Raw genomic sequence first — 20976 nt, forward strand, 5'->3', positions numbered from 1 at the left:
TACATTGTATATTTTATATCTATTTCATAACACTATAGATAAACTCATCTTTCTACATAATGGAACCCAGAAATGTACAAATATGACGCCTAAGCTGTAGGAAGGATATTCTTTTCTCTCCTCTGTCTGGTTGTATAGAGAGTGTCAAGATAAGAGACTTAATTTAGCTCATTTGTGAACAGAAACAAAATCAGCCTGTCAAGAGTGTGAGTGCTCTAAAAGGCAAGAAGAAGCAACAAAAAAGTCACAGCTAACTCCCACCTTTCATCACGCTCCTACACTTTTTTTTTTTTTTTAAATTTCTCTTACTTCAATATTCTGTCATCCTCAGCTTATTCTGTGAAGAAGAGACACACACACACACACTTCCTATTCCTCTAATAAGGCAGATGACAGGTGAAGACAGCCTGATGTGTCAGACTCGACATAAAGGTAATTACCGACTGCTGCAGCTCCAGTCAGTGTCATCATTTGACCTAAAACAGTACGGGTGGAAGAACTGGGAGTGTTGCTGTTGAATGTCATCCTAATAGATTACAGTAAGAGAAGTGTGCGTGCGTGTGTGTGTGTCTGTGTGTGTGTGTGTGTTGTGTGTGTGTGGAAAAGCATTCATGGAAGTAGCATGACATTGAAATCGTTTGCAGCTCTATTACTCTACAACCACCTGAGAGAGCAGGTTCTCCCAGGCGTGATTAGTTGAAGGCTATTTTTACATGCAGCCTCCCCCTTTCAATGCCGGTCTGTCTTTGAAACGGGGACAGGGAAGCGCTCCCGTGGGGGCAGCTTCTAGCATATTCTGGGTTAACTTAGCACCATATAGAAAAACCTCCACGCAGGAGGGCTACCACAGAGTTGAAAAGTTGCACCTAGAAGCAGGTAGGCTTTTAAAAAATCGCTCATGCACAGAGGTGGAATGTACGCATGTTGACTATGTTCACTTTTACAGTTGTTAGTAAGTTAAAATACATTGCTGTTACTCTTTCAGTACTATCACTTTAAGGACTGTTTGTACATTGCAACTGAACAGAAAACGGGAGAAATGAATACTGTAACATTATTAACTTCATTTTGGTTGCAGAGCAACTTTCTTTCTGTTCATAATGTTGATATTGAGGCATTTAATTGAAACCAGAGCCTTCCATGGATTTGTGAATGACAAGAGGAGAAGCATGTGAAACACAGCTGATACACTCTCTTCATCGTGTTGAATATTAACTCACTGGAGACAGGAGGATTTAATAATCTATTCATGTAAATAGATTTGGTTTTGTTTTGTTGATATTTAAATGTTAAGAAAAAAAGAACAGAGTTAACCTGGGCAGGAAATGTCTTTTAATGCACTGGTGAGGAGCAGTTACAGATTACGACCTCAGCTGGACGTGTGTGTGTGTGTGTGTGTGTGTGTGTGTGTGTAAAAAACACAAATACACTCACACACTACTGGGAAAATAAATAAACATTAACTGTCACTGCATCGACTCTTAACTCTATTGTGCAAGAAAATGGGAAAATGAAACTGGAATAATAAAATATTAAATAATTCAAGGCTCGGTCTGTTTCTTAAGGCTATGAAGTATTGCTGGCAGCAAATCGTGTTTTTTGTGGGTGGGGGTGGGATGTCAGTCTTTTGTCTATGCACAAAACTACTGTTTAAGGCTAATGACCTGCATTTAAAAAATATAACTCCATTTCACTGGTGTGATTATTTTATAAATAAAAGTCAAATGATGTAGCCAGAGCTCCCTCTGATGGGCAGTATTTCAAAATGTCTGCATCCACGTTTCTGAATGCACTGAAGTGAGAAAACTTGCAGACAAAAAAAAATGCATTCAAAAGTAAGGACGACACTAACATAGAAAGGAGAAATTACACTTTAATCAGTAAAATACTTATCAAAACAAAACTCTTCCCCTCTTTACTGGATCAGATCAAATTCTTGCATTACCTTAATGTCACCTTTTCAACTGAATCTTAACTGGACCAAGGTGAAAGAGGACAAGGAGACACTGGGTTACTATTATGTACAAGGTGAAGCCAAGTTAGTACCACAAATGTAAACATGTTTTTTTTCCTCGGAAATCTTTCTAATATTACTTATTATTGTATTGTATTAATATTCCTCTGGTGTCAGCAAATCTAATGAACTGAATGCATATTTAATCACTACACAAAAACTAGGAGTAAACAAATCAGAAAATAAATCAAGTTTTTGGTACCAAGAAATTTGCGATGTAAAGAAATTTGAAACAAGAGAATGTAAAAGTCAAAACAGTCATTAAAAATGGGTAAATCCCACATTAAGAAAAAGCTAAGACTCATCTCATTCAAGTGACAAAGTTAAAGCCTCTTTATACCGTACCTTCCAGTCAGTCACTGCTATTGTACCAATACTGTTTTTCGAAAAAAAAAAACACACAAAAACATTTCTAAACCTCAACAGAGATCCAGGTGATTTCCCTGTGAAGAGAACCAGACTGTGTTGTATACGTCTTCAAATGTTTGTACCGTGTTGTTTCTCCTCTGATTAATGTCTTCCATGAATCACCATATGCTGACACAGCTGGGTGGAGATGGGTTGGAAAATCATGATTTTGTACCATAATTTATATTAAATAGGAGTCATTTACATCACACTGCTCAAAGCTGTGCACTGTGTTCCAAAGGTTGTTTTTGTTTTTCATGCGACGGTTTCCCTCCTTTCTAAACTTTACTCTTTGCTCATCACTTTATTTTAAAAAGTTGAAGAAACAAGTGGGGTAAAGGAAACTAATTCCAGAGGAAATGATTCAGACAAATTCACAGTAGTTCTGTCTCAAATGGAGAATGGTGGGAAGGTGACCGTACCGAACACGACACTTTGCCATAATTACAAAAGCTTGAATCATGTTTTCCTGCAAACTAACAGAGAATCAGGGCGGATTTGCCCTGCAATTAACTTCTGTGAAAGATCGCAAAGAACGGTTGGAAAAAGAAGGGAAATTGTCACAATTTTTTGGCAGCTATGGTGGTTTTCTTAGTAACTGTTGTTGCATTCGCAGTTGTTTCACTTCTCCTCTAGACAGATCTCAGCTGCCGTCCATCTCGCTGGCCTCAGGACTTGTCTGATGTCAATGCGCAGTCAAAAGAAGCCGACAGCACTTTGCAGATGGACTGAGCCTGCTCCTGTTCAGACAGATTACACAGAAGGAAAGGAAAATATAGATATGTAGATTTTTTTTAAAAATACCCCAAATCTTTATTTTCGATACCCCCAATTATTTTAAACTTCGTTGCACTCACCGAGCTGCTGCACTGGTACACCCAAATGCTGCACTCTTCTTGCTTTGGATCAGTGGTTTTGAGAGCAAGGAGGTTCTTCCCTGCACCGAGGCCATCGTCGTAACACAGCATACGCACTATCAGGTACAGAGGGTGGCGATGCAGCACATCCTGTGGGGGGGGGGGGCATGTTGTTGTTACTGACTCTTCAGATCGAGCATACATTTCTTCTTCTTCTTTCTGGAATTGCTGAAATATCTGAGTCAGCAGCTTTACGCACAACCTTGTCAAACATATTAACTGATGCTGAATTTCATAAGCCATGCTGTTTGGCTATATTGATGACTCAGCAATACGGCAGAGTCTAATCAATGAGCATTCAATCTCATGTACAGTATATCACTGTTCTGTTGCTCTGCTACTCACACACTGGTCCAACGAGGCCACTTTGACGCCGTACTGGGACACTCCCAGAATCATGTCCTCGTCTCCAGGCACGAAGGGCAGCTTTCCATCTTGCTGTTAAAAGGAGCAGGATATTTATAGTGTCTTCTCTGTCTCTGAGAGCAGCCATTGCTACTTGAAGTGTGTCCCTGTCTTTTTCCAGCTTCTTACCTGAGCAGAATCAATATAGTTGATGAGGTCCAAAGGCTCCTGGAGGGTCTTGCTCATGTTAAACTGTAACTTCTCAATGGCTCCCACATACTTCACCCGGAACTCGGCACAAGTGTCAGATGTACTGTTACCTGAGGGAGCCATATGTCAAACAATCAGTTGGTTAAAGGGGATAATATAAGAAGGGAGGATGCGGGTTAAATTTGTTGACTTTCATGAGTTTGCTGACTGACCTGAGCTCTTGGTGGAGTCTGTATCAAGGCTGGCGACGGTGCTCGATCTGGAGAGGCCTCCCAAACTGGAGTCCACAGACTGTAGTGAGACCAAAACATGACATGGTGTTAGCTGCGTTCAATAAGACAGTAGCGATTCCCTGTAGATGTGTGTGTGTTACTGTACCTTGCTTTTGGTGCTGATCTCACTGCTCTGCGAGCTACTGCTGCTGTGGCGCTTTTTGACTTTCCGGAACATCCTTCACCATGACGACAGCATCCAGCCCTCCAGCCCCGCCGAATCTGGATCATCACAGACCACAGTGTTAAACACAAGACAGGATTGCCTTCTCAAGTCTCAACAGGGATGATGAATTATTGAAGTCAGTGTTGTTTAAATTTTTAATCATGGCTGAATGAGAGTGTAGACCTTTAGCTACATAATATGTTTTGGCAATCCACACAGATATCCTAATTAAAGTCACCACAAATATGCTTAAAAATATCAGGGTGTAACTTTAAAAAAACAGAAAGAAATGAATGTCTCTAACTTCAGTCTGTTTTGCAGTTAGTTCCAGTGATCTGTTGCCATGGTTATTAGGTCTAAACTCAACTAAACATGTTAAAAAACTGAATTAGCAATTAACCATTCAAATTAAAAGTGTGAATCTTTGTGTGAATAAGTAGGTTTTGAGATTTTCTGCTGAAATTTGAAGTCAATACTTCAGAAAAAGTGCTGCCCAGAACATAAATATTTTGGGTAGAAGATGAGTTAAGAGTAAAAAAACCGAGGCATATTTTACTTTCAGTTTCAATTTACCATACCTTTTTACTTTCCCTCATTCCCCATTCAACAGCTAAAGACAAAAAACCGTTGTGGGTAAAACAATTGAATTTTATCATAACAAAACAATAATACACTGAACTAACATTGTAGTAAATGGTACCTCTATGGTGCTTATAATACTGAGTAAATATTGAAGTTTTGAGTAGCTGGTTCAAATGCGGGTCATTTTAAGGTTGTATTTTATGGCGAGAGTAAGCATGATGAAGCTACTGAAGTCAAAAAAAGGGGTTGCACCTGTTACTGTTCAACTTCTTCCAGCTCCATCATGTCAGAGTAATAGTACTGAAAGGTTTAGTGAGGATGTGTCTGTACCATGGGTCCATGATCTTTACTGGGGTGAGGTTTGTGGGTGAGCATTAAAAAAAATTACATTTGAGCCCCCATGACACAAATGATACACCAGACACCAGAATCAACAGGTAACGTTTGATCATTCATGTACGTAGCTAACCACACATGATTAGCCGAAAACATTGCTACTGTATATATACTGTAACTTACATCTCTGAAAGAAAGAGCAACCCGTCCTACTCCACCTTAAATGTCCCCCACCGCATTCATTTTCACACTCAAGTTGAAACCCGACGACTTTCACGGGGGGGTTGGCAAACACAAACACAATGTATTAAGTGTGAGCTACATATCTCACAGCTTACCTGTTTGGACTGCGTGTCTCAATGTTCCGTCAAAAGTTAATTTTCTTCAAACGCGGTTTTGTGTTTATCTAGTTAGACTCCGCAGCTTCGCTTTGAGTTTCACAGCCTACACCCAACACCACTTAAAGGCGACGCAACTAAATATTCAACCAAATAGCACCTGGGTAATATATATTGTCAAGGGAGTGATAATACGAAGGATTTTTAAAGATGTTTATGACAACCATATCCTCTTTAACATTTAAGTGTTTTATTGGTATGAATTCGTTACAGCAACGACAGACTAACGTCTGAGTCGGAACACTTGTCAACGCTCTTGATTCTCGTCGGCGGTATTTTGGCACACCACCGGAAGTGTGCCGTTTTCGATCTCATTCATTCAACAAACAGTGCAGTTATGACTGAAATTCATTTTTATTTTTTCAAATTTACCTGGTAAATTCGGCAAACATGGCTACAAAACGCAAAGTAGAGGTGATTGTCCCAGCTGAGGAGAGTGACCAGCTTCTTATTCGTCCGCTGTGAGTTGATTTGTAGTTTTATAATTAATGGATAATGAATATTTTGAGTGGTTGTTTCTATATGGAACCAGAACAAAAACAACAATTAAATGAAATAGATGTATTTTCTCATGTACAGAGGTGCTGGTCAGGAGGTCGGAAGGTCATGCATCATCCTGGAGTTCAAAGGAAGGAAAATTATGGTAAATAAAAAAGCAACAAAAAAAAGCAAATATTCTCTGGTTTCAGCCTCACAAATATCATTGTAAACTGAATATTTATATGTTTTGGTTTCATAGACTAATTAATTAATCAAAAAATAATAATACAAACAGATTAATTGATGACATAAAAAATTGTTAGGTGGCAGCCTTAATGAAGTAACTGTGTGCTGCTGTGTGACTTCAAACAGACACTTAAACTTTAGATTTAAGTTTTTAAAATGTAAACATTTTATTTGCAACTATTATTTCAATTAAGTTTTTAAACAATAACTATAAAATGATGGCGTTCTTTGTAGGAGCACAGTTTATGTTCTTATCTTGTGCAGGATCTAAAATGCAAGCTTTTGTTATTATTTGATATTTTCAAACTATTTTATTTTTGTTCTATTGTGTCATGTGTGGATTTCATATACACATTACGATGTGGAAAACTGTACTGATACTGATAATGTGGGTTATCTTGGGTGAAATAAATAAAGTAACATTTGTGTTTTCACAGCTGGACTGTGGCATCCACCCTGGCTTGGAGGGAATGGACGCTCTCCCCTACATAGACTTGATCGACCCAGCGGAGATAGACCTGCTGCTCATCAGCCAGTGAGTCTTGCTTCCTCCCTTCCATATGCTGCATTGTGTATTTGAAATAAATTCTAGATGCTGTGTTGGTATTTTTCTGCACCACCACTATGTTGGCCATGTTAAGTTATTTTAATTATATTCAAGAGAAGGAATGGGCCATTTGATGTTGATGTATGTGTCCTCTTATTAGTTTTCATCTGGATCACTGTGGAGCTCTGCCATGGTTCCTCCAGAAGACCAGCTTTAAAGGCAGGACGTTCATGACCCACGCCACTAAGGCTATCTACCGCTGGCTACTGTCGGACTACGTCAAAGTCAGGTAGGAGCAGAAACATCAGGAAACAGTCCACTCTGCTGATTTATCTGATTTATAATGTAACTTAATTCTTTTACATACTGCAGCAACATTTCTGCAGACGACATGCTTTACACTGAGACAGACCTGGAAGAGAGCATGGATAAGATTGAGACCATCAACTTCCACGAGGTCAAAGAGGTCGCTGGAATCAAGTTCTGGTGTTACCACGCTGGTCATGTGCTGGGAGCTGCCATGTTCATGATCGAAATAGCTGGAGTCAAGGTAACAGCCTCAACAATTACAGGGCATCCTGTGTTTTTTTTGTTTTCTGTTTCTGTGTAGAAACCAGTTACTGAGATATACTTTAATATTTCCCTCTGAAGCTGCTGTACACAGGAGACTTCTCCCGACAAGAAGACAGGCATCTGATGGCAGCTGAGATCCCCAGTGTCAAACCTGACATCTTAATCATAGTATGTAATAAATGAATCATGTTTAAAGTTTATGATTCAAATGAAACATTCTTTTTTAATGGCTCTTCAGGTGATCAAACACATGGCAAATGCTGTTATTTTTTTTTATCTCTGAAGGAGTCAACTTATGGCACCCACATTCATGAAAAGAGGGAGGAACGTGAAGCTCGGTTCTGTAACACAGTCCATGACATTGTCAACAGAGAAGGTCGCTGTTTAATCCCTGTGTTCGCCTTAGGACGGGCCCAAGAACTGCTGCTCATCCTGGGTGAGAAGTCATGCATGACTCCCTGCTCTGGATTTTGTCTATAAATAGCTAGTTTCACCAAAATCTAACAACACTGTTTGCCGCGATGCTATCATTTTTTACTGGTGCAACATCTTCATCCGAGTCACAAATTCACTGCATTTTACTTATTATTATGTATTATTATTATGTATTATTTATTACTTATGTATTTCATTTATTTAATATATAATGTAAATCTTACCTAATTTAAATAATTTATTTTCTTTGAATAAATCAATTAAATCTAATTTCAAGTAATTGATTCATTTTATTTAAATCATTTAAATCATTTTAATTGATTCAACATATTCATTAGTTTTCTTTAATTAAAGGGATTTTTTCTCAAATTAATTTAATTAATTTGACTCAAAGTAATTTAATTCAGTAAATTTAATCTAAAACATTTGTACACTTCACTACATACTGTATATTATGAGTCTGGACAGACATGGATGTAAACTGCAACTTGACTGGTGCAAGGTGGAAATTCCAGTTTTTAAAGTTAGCTTTTTGCATCTTTAGTACATTATCTGTCTATCAGTCAGAGAGTCTGTGAGGTTGTGGTTTTTTCCCCTCTAGATGAGTACTGGCAAAACCACCCAGAGCTGCACGACATCCCCATCTACTATGCTTCATCCCTGGCCAAGAAGTGCATGGCTGTGTACCAGACCTACGTCAACGCAATGAACGACAAGATCCGCAAGGCCATAAATATCAACAATCCTTTTGTCTTCAAGCACATCAGCAACCTCAAGGTGGAGAGCTCCACAAATACACAAACCCAAACTGTTACTATATGCCTTTGGTCTAAAAGCTGCTGAAGAACTGTAACTGTGTTGTTTCCAGAGCATGGATCATTTCGATGACATCGGTCCCAGTGTGGTGATGGCGTCTCCAGGTATGATGCAGAGTGGACTCTCCAGAGAGCTCTTTGAGAGCTGGTGCACTGATAAGAGGAACGGAGTCATCATCGCTGGATACTGTGTGGAGGGCACACTGGCCAAGGTCAGAGCGGAGAGTGATGTGTTGTTTTGGGTTAATAATAGAAAGATTCATCTAGTGTCTTGGATAAAAGTTCAGTCATTTACATCCGTTTTATGGTCATCTAACCTTAAATTTGTTTTATTCTATTGAAACAATTAATGTGTCGCTACAGCAGCTTATTGTGTTATTGGGTGCAACCTGCAGCACATCATGTCTGAGCCGGAGGAGATCACCACCATGTCGGGACAGAAGCTGCAGCTGAAGATGTCAGTGGACTACATCTCCTTCTCTGCCCACACAGACTACCAGCAGACCAGCGAGTTCATCAGGGCACTCAAACCACCACATGTGGTAGGAGAAAAAAGAAGTCTATTGTTTTTTTTTTCAGCTGTAAATATAAATGTTGACTGCAAATTGATGTCTGCATGTTTATCCTCAGATCCTGGTCCATGGAGAGCAAAATGAGATGGCCCGTCTGAAGGCTGCACTGATCAGGGAGTATGAGGATAATGACCAGGTTCACATCGAAGTCCACAACCCTCGCAACACAGAAGCGGTCACCCTCAACTTCAGAGGAGAGAAACTGGCCAAGGTCAACAAACTGCCTTGTGTCTCTGTCTTATTATTCCTCTCTATTAAGGTTTTTAATTAGCTTTTTATGGCTTGTAGCCACTGTGGGCTCCTTCTAGCTTTAAAATGCTGCTAAGTCGTGGTTATTGCACGCATTAGATAACACTGCTGCTGTCGTTATATGTGTTAGCGCATAAATCCACTCTTCAGAATGACATTTGCATCTAACTTCACTTTTGCCCCCTCTCTCTCTCAGGTGATGGGCTCTCTGGCTGATAAGAAGTGTGCTCAGGGTCAGAGGGTGTCGGGCATACTGGTGAAGAAGAACTTCAACTACCACATCCTCAATCCCTCTGACCTATCCAGTAAGTAGCTTTCATCTCTCCCAAATTCTCCAACCACCTGAACACTGGTAGCAGTGCCTATGTTCAGGTAGATCAAGGACGGTTTTCTGTCAGGTCTCTGCGAATCAAAACCTAATAGATGTGGTTCCAATTTTCTTCTGGAAAATGTACAGAACTTGGGAGATCAGAGATGCTGATCTGAATCTATGACAGATTTGTTGTCTTGCACTAGGGCACTCCAGAGCAAAAGAGTCTCCCCTATTCAGTTGCGCATTATGCTTCAAGCTGAAGTGAGCTGATGTGTCTGTTTTGCAGCATACACGGAGCTGTCCATGAGCACAGTGAAACAGACCCAGGCCATCCCCTTCACTGGACCTTACTCACTGCTCGTCTGCCATCTGAGGAACCTCACTGGTAAGACAGGCCATGTTAGTTGCATGTGTACTAAGTGATCAGTCACTTTGCAAATTGATAAATATTATATGTAAACTTTTGGAAATGTATGTTATCGTTCCATTTATGCAAAGTACAACTGTTTTCAGCGCCAGCAAGTTTATCCCAAAATAAGTGTCTGTATTTTGTGTCTCAGGGGATGTTGAAGAGCTGGATGGAACCGAGAAGAACACTTTGAAGCTCTTTAAAAATATCATTCTGATCCAAGAGGCTGGCATGGTGCTGCTGGAGGTGAGCGGTCAGGTTGTCCTGCTCAGTCTGGTGCAGGGTAGCTCTAATCTGCTCTGTTTAGACTGATGTCGGTCCAACCCTACAGTGTGTCATTTTTATGAATTCAGTTGCGCTCACAGGAATTCATGCAGAGTCCAACACAAGAAGACTTGTTATTGTCACTCCCTGCTGGTTCTGTGGCACCACTGCACTGCATTTTTATTTATTTTTTTTTTACAGCTATTGAGCCTCAGACCTACAATTAGGCTGTGACATAGGCAGATTCAAAGTGTTAAGAAATCGCTATCAGACCTTATTTGAATGTTGAGTAGTATTTCAATTGCATTGGCAAGAACAGATACCTAGTAAATACTTGATTTGGAGAAGATTTATTTAAAAAAAAAAAAACCACAAAAAATATGATGAATCCCAGAGGTAAGAAAGAACCTCTACTGTCTATAAATGTCTCAATCAACTCAACCCTTCTCCTGTTTCAGTGGATAGCTAACCCTCTGAATGACATGTATGCTGATGCTGTCACCACAGTAGTGCTGGAAGTCCAGTCGAACCCAAAGGCTCAGAAAGGTCAGTTTGTCCAGCTACGAATATCTATCCATGCTTTTGGTTTTGAATGTTTTTTTTTACCTGTAAGAATTGTGTAAACTCATTTCCTGTATTACTGTCACCCAAAAAGTGTAGTGCTACTTCAGTGATTCACTTTGTTTTTCATTAACAGTCATGGAGACCCAGAGTGCCATTATGGACATGGACGTCTTTCATACCCGACTAGAGGTCATGCTGCAGTGAGTGCTACAATATATCTGTACTAACTTGTTGATAGCATTGTATACATGGCAAAACTGCACAATATAAAACTTTAATAGAAATGAAATTGCTCACATATACAGTTCTTTTATTAACATTGAGCTCTAGTCTTCATTTGTCCACTTTCTGTCTTCAGGGACATGTTTGGAGAGGAATGTGTGGATTTCAGGGATGGTAAAAATATCTCTGTGACAGTAGATGGGAAGACAGTTCACATCTGCTTGGAAACGAGGGTGAGAAGCTTTTAGCCTGACACACTGACAAACAGAATAATGGATTTAGTGCAGTAATTTTTTTTTTTTTCTCATTTTCACTGACTTTCTCTCCCCTCCTCAGTCTGTGTGCTACGAGGATGAATGCACAGAGGACGACTCTCTGAGAGAGATGGTGGAGCTGGCAGTGCAGCGGCTCTATGACGCCCTCAACCCAGTCATCTGAGAACAGAGACAGGACTGCAGTCCACATGTTCAATACCAGTTAGACAGACGAAAGTTAATAAGCAGCTTTTATTTGTGAGCGAAACACTGAAAATAACATGTGCACCTAAGGATCACAGTGACTTGTCTATCTGATAGATTAGTCTGACGTCCATGTTTCTACACTACCGGGATCTATAGAGTTTTTAGCTCATTCTTGTATCACACATACATTTGACAAATCACTCACAATGTAACTTGCCTGGTCTGTTTTGGTGTAATCAAAAGCCTTGGCAGCCAATCGCACTCCCACCTTGTGAATTCTATCTGAAAAGACTAGATTGGCCTTTTACTAATTAAGAGAACATTAAGGAGAGTTCCTGATCTGTGACCATAGAGACACCATCTAAGGGAAGGAAATAAATAAGCTATTGTATGTAGATAGGATTTTTTTAAATAAGATTTTAGTGTTGTTTTTTGTCTTGCAAGCACTTTTAATTATATTTAATAAGTTAACTGTATTTAAGTTTAAATGCACCGAAGCTTTTGTTTGACATGAGTTTGTTACTAATGTGCACTGATAGGACTGACTTGTGTTTACTTATAACTGTGATGTGAACTGTGAACTTCTAAATGCACTACATCTCTGTGTTCATTGTATAATGTTTCAACAAAAATGTTTTATAAAAATGTGTGAGTCAGTTATGGTGTCAGCTCTTTTCTTCTTTTAAAATTCAGTTGGCATTATTTTGAAGTTTTAAATCAGTGTTAGCCTTAATGACTGAGGGGATTGGTACATACATATCAACAAAAACAGAAGACCCAAGCAACATTTATTTCACTGTGCTCTCACAGTTACGGATCATAAGTCATTTATTTGTTAAATATCTGGACAATATAACCACAGATTTTTAAAATAAATATTATCCAAGGCACATTGTTTAACTTAACTATCTGAGCATAAACTTACAGTTCCTGAATTCCCATTTAACAGGCTCTCTGATCTGATATCCCTTACATTGCTATAAATATTTCATACATAGCAATAAACCCTAATCAAAACTCATGTCACCATTAAAAATATAGACATCTGCTGGACAGATGGCTTTATAAAAGCAAAAGAAGTTGAACTGTGGCACTCCTGGGTTGTAAATCAACCACTGAATCTTCCTCTATCAGCATGTGATGGCATGCTGACAACATGCTTGGCACAGTGGGGAATTACTGTTGGGTGTCACGCTGACTGTGTGACTGACCAACTGATTGACAAAGACTTCACCACCAAGCAAAGAAAAAAAAAAACCATAATGAAACTGGTGACACACACAGATTTATCCAATGTTTGTTTTACAGAAAAACCAATGAATACTGTAGTGTACTTGTCCTGTGGTACATTCTCGTTTATATGTTCATTTAGGACTGCAATTATAGATTATTCTCAGTGTTGATTGATCATTTGTTCTAAAAATGCCCAAAGCAACCTAATTTGATTGTTTTTTTTCTTCAACTAATAGTCCTAAACCCAACAATATTAAGCTTAATGTAACAAGACAACAAAAGGCAGGAAATTCTCACATTTGTTTGACATTTGTTCTTGTTACTTGAAAATGACTTGTGACATGACAATTGATTATCAATCTAGATGCCAATTCATTTTCTGGAGATTAACTGTTACAACAGCTCCATGCATGTACCAGTTTAGTCTTTGGTTTGCATCTTACAGGAGGACAGTGTGATCTATAGGAAATTGCACTGTGTCACAGTGAACCAAACGATGATGGTGTTTCGTGTCTGCTTTGGTGAGGGGATTGAGGTGATCATAAGTCTGGTGCTCAGTGTTGCCCCTAGTAGTGTGAAAGGTGGTGATAGTTTAGGGGCCCCACAGTGGGTGGGACAACATTCCTCCAATCCACATCCACCTGTACTTCACCCCCGTTTTAAGCTGATCATTATACCCACAGCCATTGCCAGCAGCACCCCTACACATATCTCCGTCAACTTGCCCAGCTTCTTCTCGGCCATCGCCTCCTGTTTCTCCCTGAGCATCTCCTCTTTGCGGACTCGGATGTCTCTTTGTTTCTGCAGCTGCTCGTTGTAGTGGGACTTGAAAAACTTGTCGAAATCGAAGACGCCTTCTCGGATGTCGGCGCCCACTACAGACCGCCGGCTTTCAGTTTGCTGTTTCGCGGGGCTCCCTGCGCTGTCCTTGGCGGAGGGTCTGGCCGTTGCAACGAGGTCCGACTGGCTGAGCAGCCCCCGGTCATATTTCTTCCTCAGTGCCTTGTTTCCCAGCACCGTGTAGGCCTCGCTGATCTCAGAGAAGCGGATAGTGGCCTCCTCGCTGCCGGCGTTTCTGTCTGGGTGGTAGACGAAGGACTGCTTGTAGTAGGCTGTTTTTATCTGTGCTTGAGTAGCTGTAGGCATCACCTCCAGGATTTCATAATAGCCTGTTTTGGTTTTGTACAGCGGTTCAGAGCGAGTCCCGTTTCCGCTGAAATCCCTGATGAACACAAACTGTCCGTGACACCAACACAAACACCGCTTGTAGGGGCTGGAGGTGCAGAAAGTCCTCTGAAACTTGGCGTTACTCCGGCACCGAGGGAGGTTTCTTTCTACAACTTTAATTTGGGTCTTGTTAGAACGTGTATACTCTTTAAGCCCCCGATAATAGTAATATTCAGAGGCATTTCCCTTTCTCAAAATATCGTTATAAGCATCAAGCACCGGTGTTACTGTTGTGTAATTGTCCCGTAAAGCTACACCGGTCACTGCGTCCGCAACACTTTTGGCTCCATGCAATTCGCTATTGTTAATGTCACCTGACATAAATCTTGCCGACAGAGACGAAATATGTATTGTACCGTTACCTCGCTTCTTCGGTCTTTCCAGGACATGCCAATTGTATATTTTGTGTACATAGTCATAAGCTCCCTTCCCAAAACGATGTCTGACCTCCGCCATGTTTACAGGGGGCGAAGAAGAGAATTTATATCCGTGTAGCTGAGGAAAGCTTCCGTACCTGCAGCGCCCCAAGTGGTGAGTACAAAGAAGTAAACTCAAAGGTTACATGATAGAAATTAAGCAATACCTGGATTTCTGCCTGTTTCTTCAACTATTTACCAAAGTTTTTGTTTCAGTATTTTTACTATTATTATTATACGCGACACATACAGCAGAGTTTTGTAATTATATGAAGTATCAGACCAAGTGAAAGGAAGACATTATACACAGAAATAGGAAAGACAAAACAAATAAACTAAAACAACAGGAAGGGTTCTAACCACCAAGGAGTTTATTATTATTATTGTCTGCCACTCTGGCTCAAATTCCCATGAGTTGGAATGAGCTAGAAACACAAAACTTGGACCACTAAAGTACACCTATATAGATTTTTTGATAATTTGCATAATTTGAAAAACAGTAAAATTAATAGAACTTTATGAATTTTGAGATTAGCAACACTAAATTTGGTATACAGCCTTATGAGCCAAAAATACAAATTAATATTTTAAATGATCAAGATCAGTCCAAAAACATGGCCACCATCAACCAAAATATCTGCACAAAGTGTGGGGCTTAGATAAAAACGTCATAGTATAATAAGGCATAAAAAAGCATAAAAACGTTATAGTATAGTAAGGCATAAAAAGTCATAAAAGCATCATAGTATAATAAGGCATAAAAATTACATAGTATAGTAAAGCATAAAAGGTCATAGAAATGACAGTAAAGTAAGGAATGAAAAGTCATAAAAACGTCATACGATAATGAGGCATAAAATTCATAAAAATGACAGTATAGTATGGCATAAAAAGTCATAAAAGCATCATAGTATAGTAAGTCATAAAAATGTTATAGCATCGTAAGACATAAAAAGTCATAAAAACGTCATAATATAATAAAGCAAACAATTCATAGTATAGTAAGGCATAAAAAGTCATAGTATAGTAAGGCATAAAAAGTCATAAAAATGTCATAGTATAATAAGGCATAAAAAGTCATAGTATACTTAAGCAAAAAATTCATAAAAACATGACAGTATAATAAGGCATAAAAAGTCATAGTATACTAAGGCAAAAAAGTAATAAAAAAACGTCATGGTTTAGTAAGGCAAAAAAAGTCATAAATAGACATAGTATAATAAGGCATAAATAGTCATAGAAAATGTCATAGTATAAAAAGTCATAAAAATATCATAGTATAATAAGGTATAAAAAGTCATAGTATACTCAGGCATAAAAAGTCATAAAAACATCATAGTACAGTAAGGCAAAAAAGGCAAAAAAATGTCATAGTATAGTAAGGCATAAAAAGTCACAAAAATGTCATAGTATAATAGGGCATAAAAAGTCATAGTCTACTAAGGCAAAAAAGCAATAAAAAAACGTCATGGTTTAGTAAGGCAAAAAAGTCATAAATAGACATAGTATAGTAAGGCAAAAAAAGTCATGAAAATGTCATAGTATAAAAAGTCATAAAAATATCATAGTATAATAAGGTATAAAACGTCATAGTATAATGAGGCATAAAAGAGTCAGAAAAAAGTGATAGAGTAGTAAGGCATAAAAATGTCATAGTATAGTAAGGTAAAAAAAAGTAATAAAAAGACATAGTATAGTAAGGCAAAAAAAGTCATGAAAATGTCATAGTATAATAAGGCATAAATAGTCATAAAAAATGTCATAGTATAAAAAGTCATAAAAATATCATAGTATAATAAGGTATAAAAAGTCATAGTATACTCTGGCATAAAAAGTCATAAAAACATCATAGTACAGTAAGGCAAAAAAGGCAAAAAAATGTCATAGTATAGTAAGGCATAAAAAGTCACAAAAATGTCATAGTATAATAGGGCATAAAAAGTCATAGTATACTAAGGCAAAAAAGTAATAAAAAAACGTCATGGTTTAGTAAGGCAAAAAAGTCATAAATAGACATAGTATAGTAAGGCAAAAAAGGCAAAAAAACGTCATCGTATAATAAGGCAAAAAAAAGTCATGAAAACGTCATAGTACAGTAAGGCATAAAAAGTCATAGTATACTAAGGCAAAAAAGTAATAAAAAAACATCATGGTTTAGTAAGGCAAAAAAAGTCATAAATAGACATAGTATAGTAAGGCAAAAAAAGTCATGAAAATGTCATAGTATAATAAGGCATAAATAGTCATAAAAAATGTCATAGTATAAAAAGTCATAAAAATATCATAGTATGATAAGGTATAAAACGTCATAGTATAATGAGGCATAAAAGAGTCAGAAAAAAGTGATAGAGTAGTAAGGCATAAAAATGTCATAGTATAGTAAGGTAAAAAAAAGTAATAAAAAGACATAGTATAGTAAGGCAAAAAAAAGTCATGAAAATGTCATAGTATAATAAGGTATAAATAGTCACAAAAATGTCATAGTATAAAAAGTCATAAAAATATCGTAGTATAATAAGGTATAAAAAGTCATAGTATACTCTGGCATAAAAAGTCATAAAAACATCATAGTACAGTAAGGCAAAAAAGGCAAAAAATGTCATAGTATAGTAAGGCATAAAAAGTCACAAAAATGTCATAGTATAATAGGGCATAAAAAGTCATAGTCTACTAAGGCAAAAAAGCAATAAAAAAACGTCATGGTTTAGTAAGGCAAAAAAGTCATAAATAGACATAGTATAGTAAGGCAAAAAAAGTCATGAAAATGTCATAGTATAATAAGGCATAAATAGTCATAAAAAATGTCATAGTATAAAAAGTCATAAAAATATCATAGTATAATAAGGTATAAAAAGTCATAGTATACTCAGGCATAACAAGTCATAAAAACATCATAGTACAGTAAGGCAAAAAAGGCAAAAAATGTCATAGTATAGTAAGGCATAAAAAGTCACAAAAATGTCATAGTATAATAGGGCATAAAAAGTCATAGTCTACTAAGGCAAAAAAGCAATAAAAAAACGTCATGGTTTAGTAAGGCAAAAAAGTCATAAATAGACATAGTATAGTAAGGCAAAAAAAGTCATGAAAATGTCATAGTATAATAAGGCATAAATAGTCATAAAAAATGTCATAGTATAAAAAGTCATAAAAATATCATAGTATAATAAGGTATAAAACGTCATAGTATAATGAGGCATAAAAGAGTCAGAAAAAAGTGATAGAGTAGTAAGGCATAAAAATGTCATAGTATAGTAAGGTAAAAAAAAGTAATAAAAAGACATAGTATAGTAAGGCAAAAAAAGTCATGAAAATGTCATAGTATAATAAGGCATAAATAGTCATAAAAAATGTCATAGTATAAAAAGTCATAAAAATATCATAGTATAATAAGGTATAAAAAGTCATAGTATACTCTGGCATAAAAAGTCATAAAAACATCATAGTACAGTAAGGCAAAAAAGGCAAAAAATGTCATAGTATAGTAAGGCATAAAAAGTCACAAAAATGTCATAGTATAATAGGGCATAAAAAGTCATAGTCTACTAAGGCAAAAAAGCAATAAAAAAACGTCATGGTTTAGTAAGGCAAAAAAGTCATAAATAGACATAGTATAGTAAGGCAAAAAAAGTCATGAAAATGTCATAGTATAATAAGGCATAAATAGTCATAAAAAATGTCATAGTATAAAAAGTCATAAAAATATCATAGTATAATAAGGTATAAAAAGTCATAGTATACTCAGGCATAACAAGTCATAAAAACATCATAGTACAGTAAGGCAAAAAAGGCAAAAAATGTCATAGTATAGTAAGGCATAAAAAGTCACAAAAATGTCATAGTATAATAGGGCATAAAAAGTCATAGTCTACTAAGGCAAAAAAGCAATAAAAAAACGTCATGGTTTAGTAAGGCAAAAAAGTCATAAATAGACATAGTATAGTAAGGCAAAAAAAGTCATGAAAATGTCATAGTATAATAAGGCATAAATAGTCATAAAAAATGTCATAGTATAAAAAGTCATAAAAATATCATAGTATAATAAGGTATAAAACGTCATAGTATAATGAGGCATAAAAGAGTCAGAAAAAAGTGATAGAGTAGTAAGGCATAAAAATGTCATAGTATAGTAAGGTAAAAAAAAGTAATAAAAAGACATAGTATAGTAAGGCAAAAAAAAGTCATGAAAATGTCATAGTATAATAAGGTATAAATAGTCACAAAAATGTCATAGTATAAAAAGTCATAAAAATATCGTAGTATAATAAGGTATAAAAAGTCATAGTATACTCAGGCATAAAAAGTCATAAAAACATCATAGTACAGTAAGGCAAAAAAGGCAAAAAAAGTCATAGTATAGTAAGGCATAAAAAGTCACAAAAATGTCATAGTATAATAGGGCATAAAAAGTCATAGTCTACTAAGGCAAAAAAGCAATAAAAAAACGTCATGGTTTAGTAAGGCAAAAAAGTCATAAATAGACATAGTATAGTAAGGCAAAAAAAGTCATGAAAATGTCATAGTATAATAAGGCATAAATAGTCATAAAAAATGTCATAGTATAAAAAGTCATAAAAATATCATAGTATAATAAGGTATAAAAAGTCATAGTATACTCAGGCATAACAAGTCATAAAAACATCATAGTACAGTAAGGCAAAAAAGGCAAAAAATGTCATAGTATAGTAAGGCATAAAAAGTCACAAAAATGTCATAGTATAATAGGGCATAAAAAGTCATAGTCTACTAAGGCAAAAAAGCAATAAAAAAACGTCATGGTTTAGTAAGGCAAAAAAAGTCATAAATAGACATAGTATAGTAAGGCAAAAAAAGTCAAGAAAATGTCATAGTATAATAAGGCATAAATAGTCATAAAAAATGTCATAGTATAAAAAGTCATAAAAATATCATAGTATAATAAGGTATAAAACGTCATAGTATAATGAGGCATAAAAGAGTCAGAAAAAAGTGATAGAGTAGTAAGGCATAAAAATGTCATAGTATAGTAAGGTAAAAAAAAGTAATAAAAAGACATAGTATAGTAAGGCAAAAAAAAGTCACAAAAATGTCATAGTATAATAAGGTATAAATAGTCACAAAAATGTCATAGTATAATAAGGTATAAATAGTCACAAAAATGTCATAGTATAATAAGGTATAAATAGTCACAAAAATGTCATAGTATAATAAGGTATAAATAGTCACAAAAATGTCATAGTATAATAAGGTATAAATAGTCACAAAAATGTCATAGTATAATAAGGTATAAATAGTCACAAAAATGTCATAGTATAATAAGGTATAAATAGTCACAAAAATGTCATAGTATAATAAGGTATAAATAGTCACAAAAATGTCATAGTATAATAAGGTATAAATAGTCACAAAAATGTCATAGTATAATAAGGTATAAATAGTCACAAAAATGTCATAGTATAATAAGGTATAAATAGTCACAAAAATGTCATAGTATAATAAGGTATAAATAGTCACAAAAATGTCATAGTATAATAAGGTATAAATAGTCACAAAAATGTCATAGTATAGTAGGGCATAAAAAGTCATAGTCTACTAAGGCAAAAAAGCAATAAAAAAACGTCATGGTTTAGTAAGGCAAAAAAAGTCATAGTACACTAACGAAAAAAAAGTCATAAAAACGTAATGGTATAGTCATAAAAAGTCATAATACAGTAAGGCAAAAAAAGTCATGAAAACGTCATAGTGTAGTAAGGCATAAAAAGACATAGTATAATAAGGCATAAAAAGTCACAGTTTAGAAAGGCATTAAAAGTCATAAAAACGTCATCGTATAGTAAGGCAAAAAATCATCATAGTATAATAAGGAAAAAGAAATGTCATGGTATAGTAAGACATAAAAAGTCATTGTATAGTAAGGCATAAAACCGTAACAGTGTAGTAAGGCATAAATTCCACACAGAAAGGCCATAGGCCTGGGAAGTGATAGTATAATGTGCATAAAACATTATTATATAGTTAGGCATAAAAAGTCATAGTATAGTATGGCATATAAAAGTCATACTTTTATAAGGTGTTATAGTCATATAGTAGTGCACGTGCAGGTGTTTAACAGCTAAAATGTGAAGAATTCTGCAGTCTACCAGACATTCTAACCCATAAAACCCCCTGATATACTGTATCAGATATGAATACATGTACAAATAATAGATAAAAGACCTGTCAAATCTTGGTATGAACTCAGAGCAGTGTCAGAGATAATCGTATATATATTTGATTCTATCGTTTCTGAATCGAACAAGTAAAAAAAAATCATGATGTTAAGA

At 36.2% G+C, this 20976-nt stretch overlaps 3 protein-coding genes across 3 annotated transcripts; 1 reads left to right on the top strand and 2 right to left on the bottom strand.

The window, feature by feature from the left end:
- Positions 1–1853: 1853 nt before the first annotated feature.
- Positions 1854–5758, bottom strand: itgb1bp1 (integrin subunit beta 1 binding protein 1). Its single transcript, XM_022750755.1, has 7 exons — positions 5589–5758; positions 4273–4388; positions 4107–4185; positions 3874–4004; positions 3685–3777; positions 3280–3429; positions 1854–3162 (listed from the first exon to the last, which is right to left on the bottom strand). The coding sequence occupies exons 2-7, from the start codon at positions 4342–4344 to the stop codon at positions 3091–3093; spliced, it is 597 nt and encodes a 198-aa protein (XP_022606476.1). The 5' UTR covers positions 4345–4388; positions 5589–5758; the 3' UTR covers positions 1854–3090.
- Positions 5759–5971: 213 nt separating this feature from the next.
- On the top strand, positions 5972–12443 carry cpsf3 (cleavage and polyadenylation specific factor 3). The gene is made up of 18 exons (XM_022750756.1): positions 5972–6109; positions 6228–6291; positions 6812–6909; positions 7082–7210; positions 7294–7471; positions 7573–7662; positions 7780–7930; positions 8531–8706; positions 8798–8956; positions 9140–9286; positions 9375–9527; positions 9762–9870; positions 10165–10263; positions 10439–10533; positions 11010–11097; positions 11249–11315; positions 11474–11570; positions 11674–12443. The coding sequence occupies exons 1-18, from the start codon at positions 6039–6041 to the stop codon at positions 11773–11775; spliced, it is 2073 nt and encodes a 690-aa protein (XP_022606477.1). The 5' UTR covers positions 5972–6038; the 3' UTR covers positions 11776–12443.
- Positions 12444–12607: 164 nt separating this feature from the next.
- Positions 12608–14709, bottom strand: LOC111225784 (dnaJ homolog subfamily C member 30-like). The gene has a single exon (XM_022750812.1). It carries the CDS (start codon positions 14577–14579, stop codon positions 13680–13682), a length of 900 nt encoding a protein of 299 aa, XP_022606533.1. The 5' UTR covers positions 14580–14709; the 3' UTR covers positions 12608–13679.
- Between the last annotated feature and the right edge of the window lie 6267 nt (positions 14710–20976).

This window comes from Seriola dumerili, unplaced genomic scaffold, assembly GCF_002260705.1.
Source record: "Seriola dumerili isolate Sdu_G_001 unplaced genomic scaffold, Sdu_1.0 BDQW01000149.1, whole genome shotgun sequence".
Taxonomy (NCBI): Eukaryota; Metazoa; Chordata; class Actinopteri; order Carangiformes; family Carangidae; genus Seriola; species Seriola dumerili.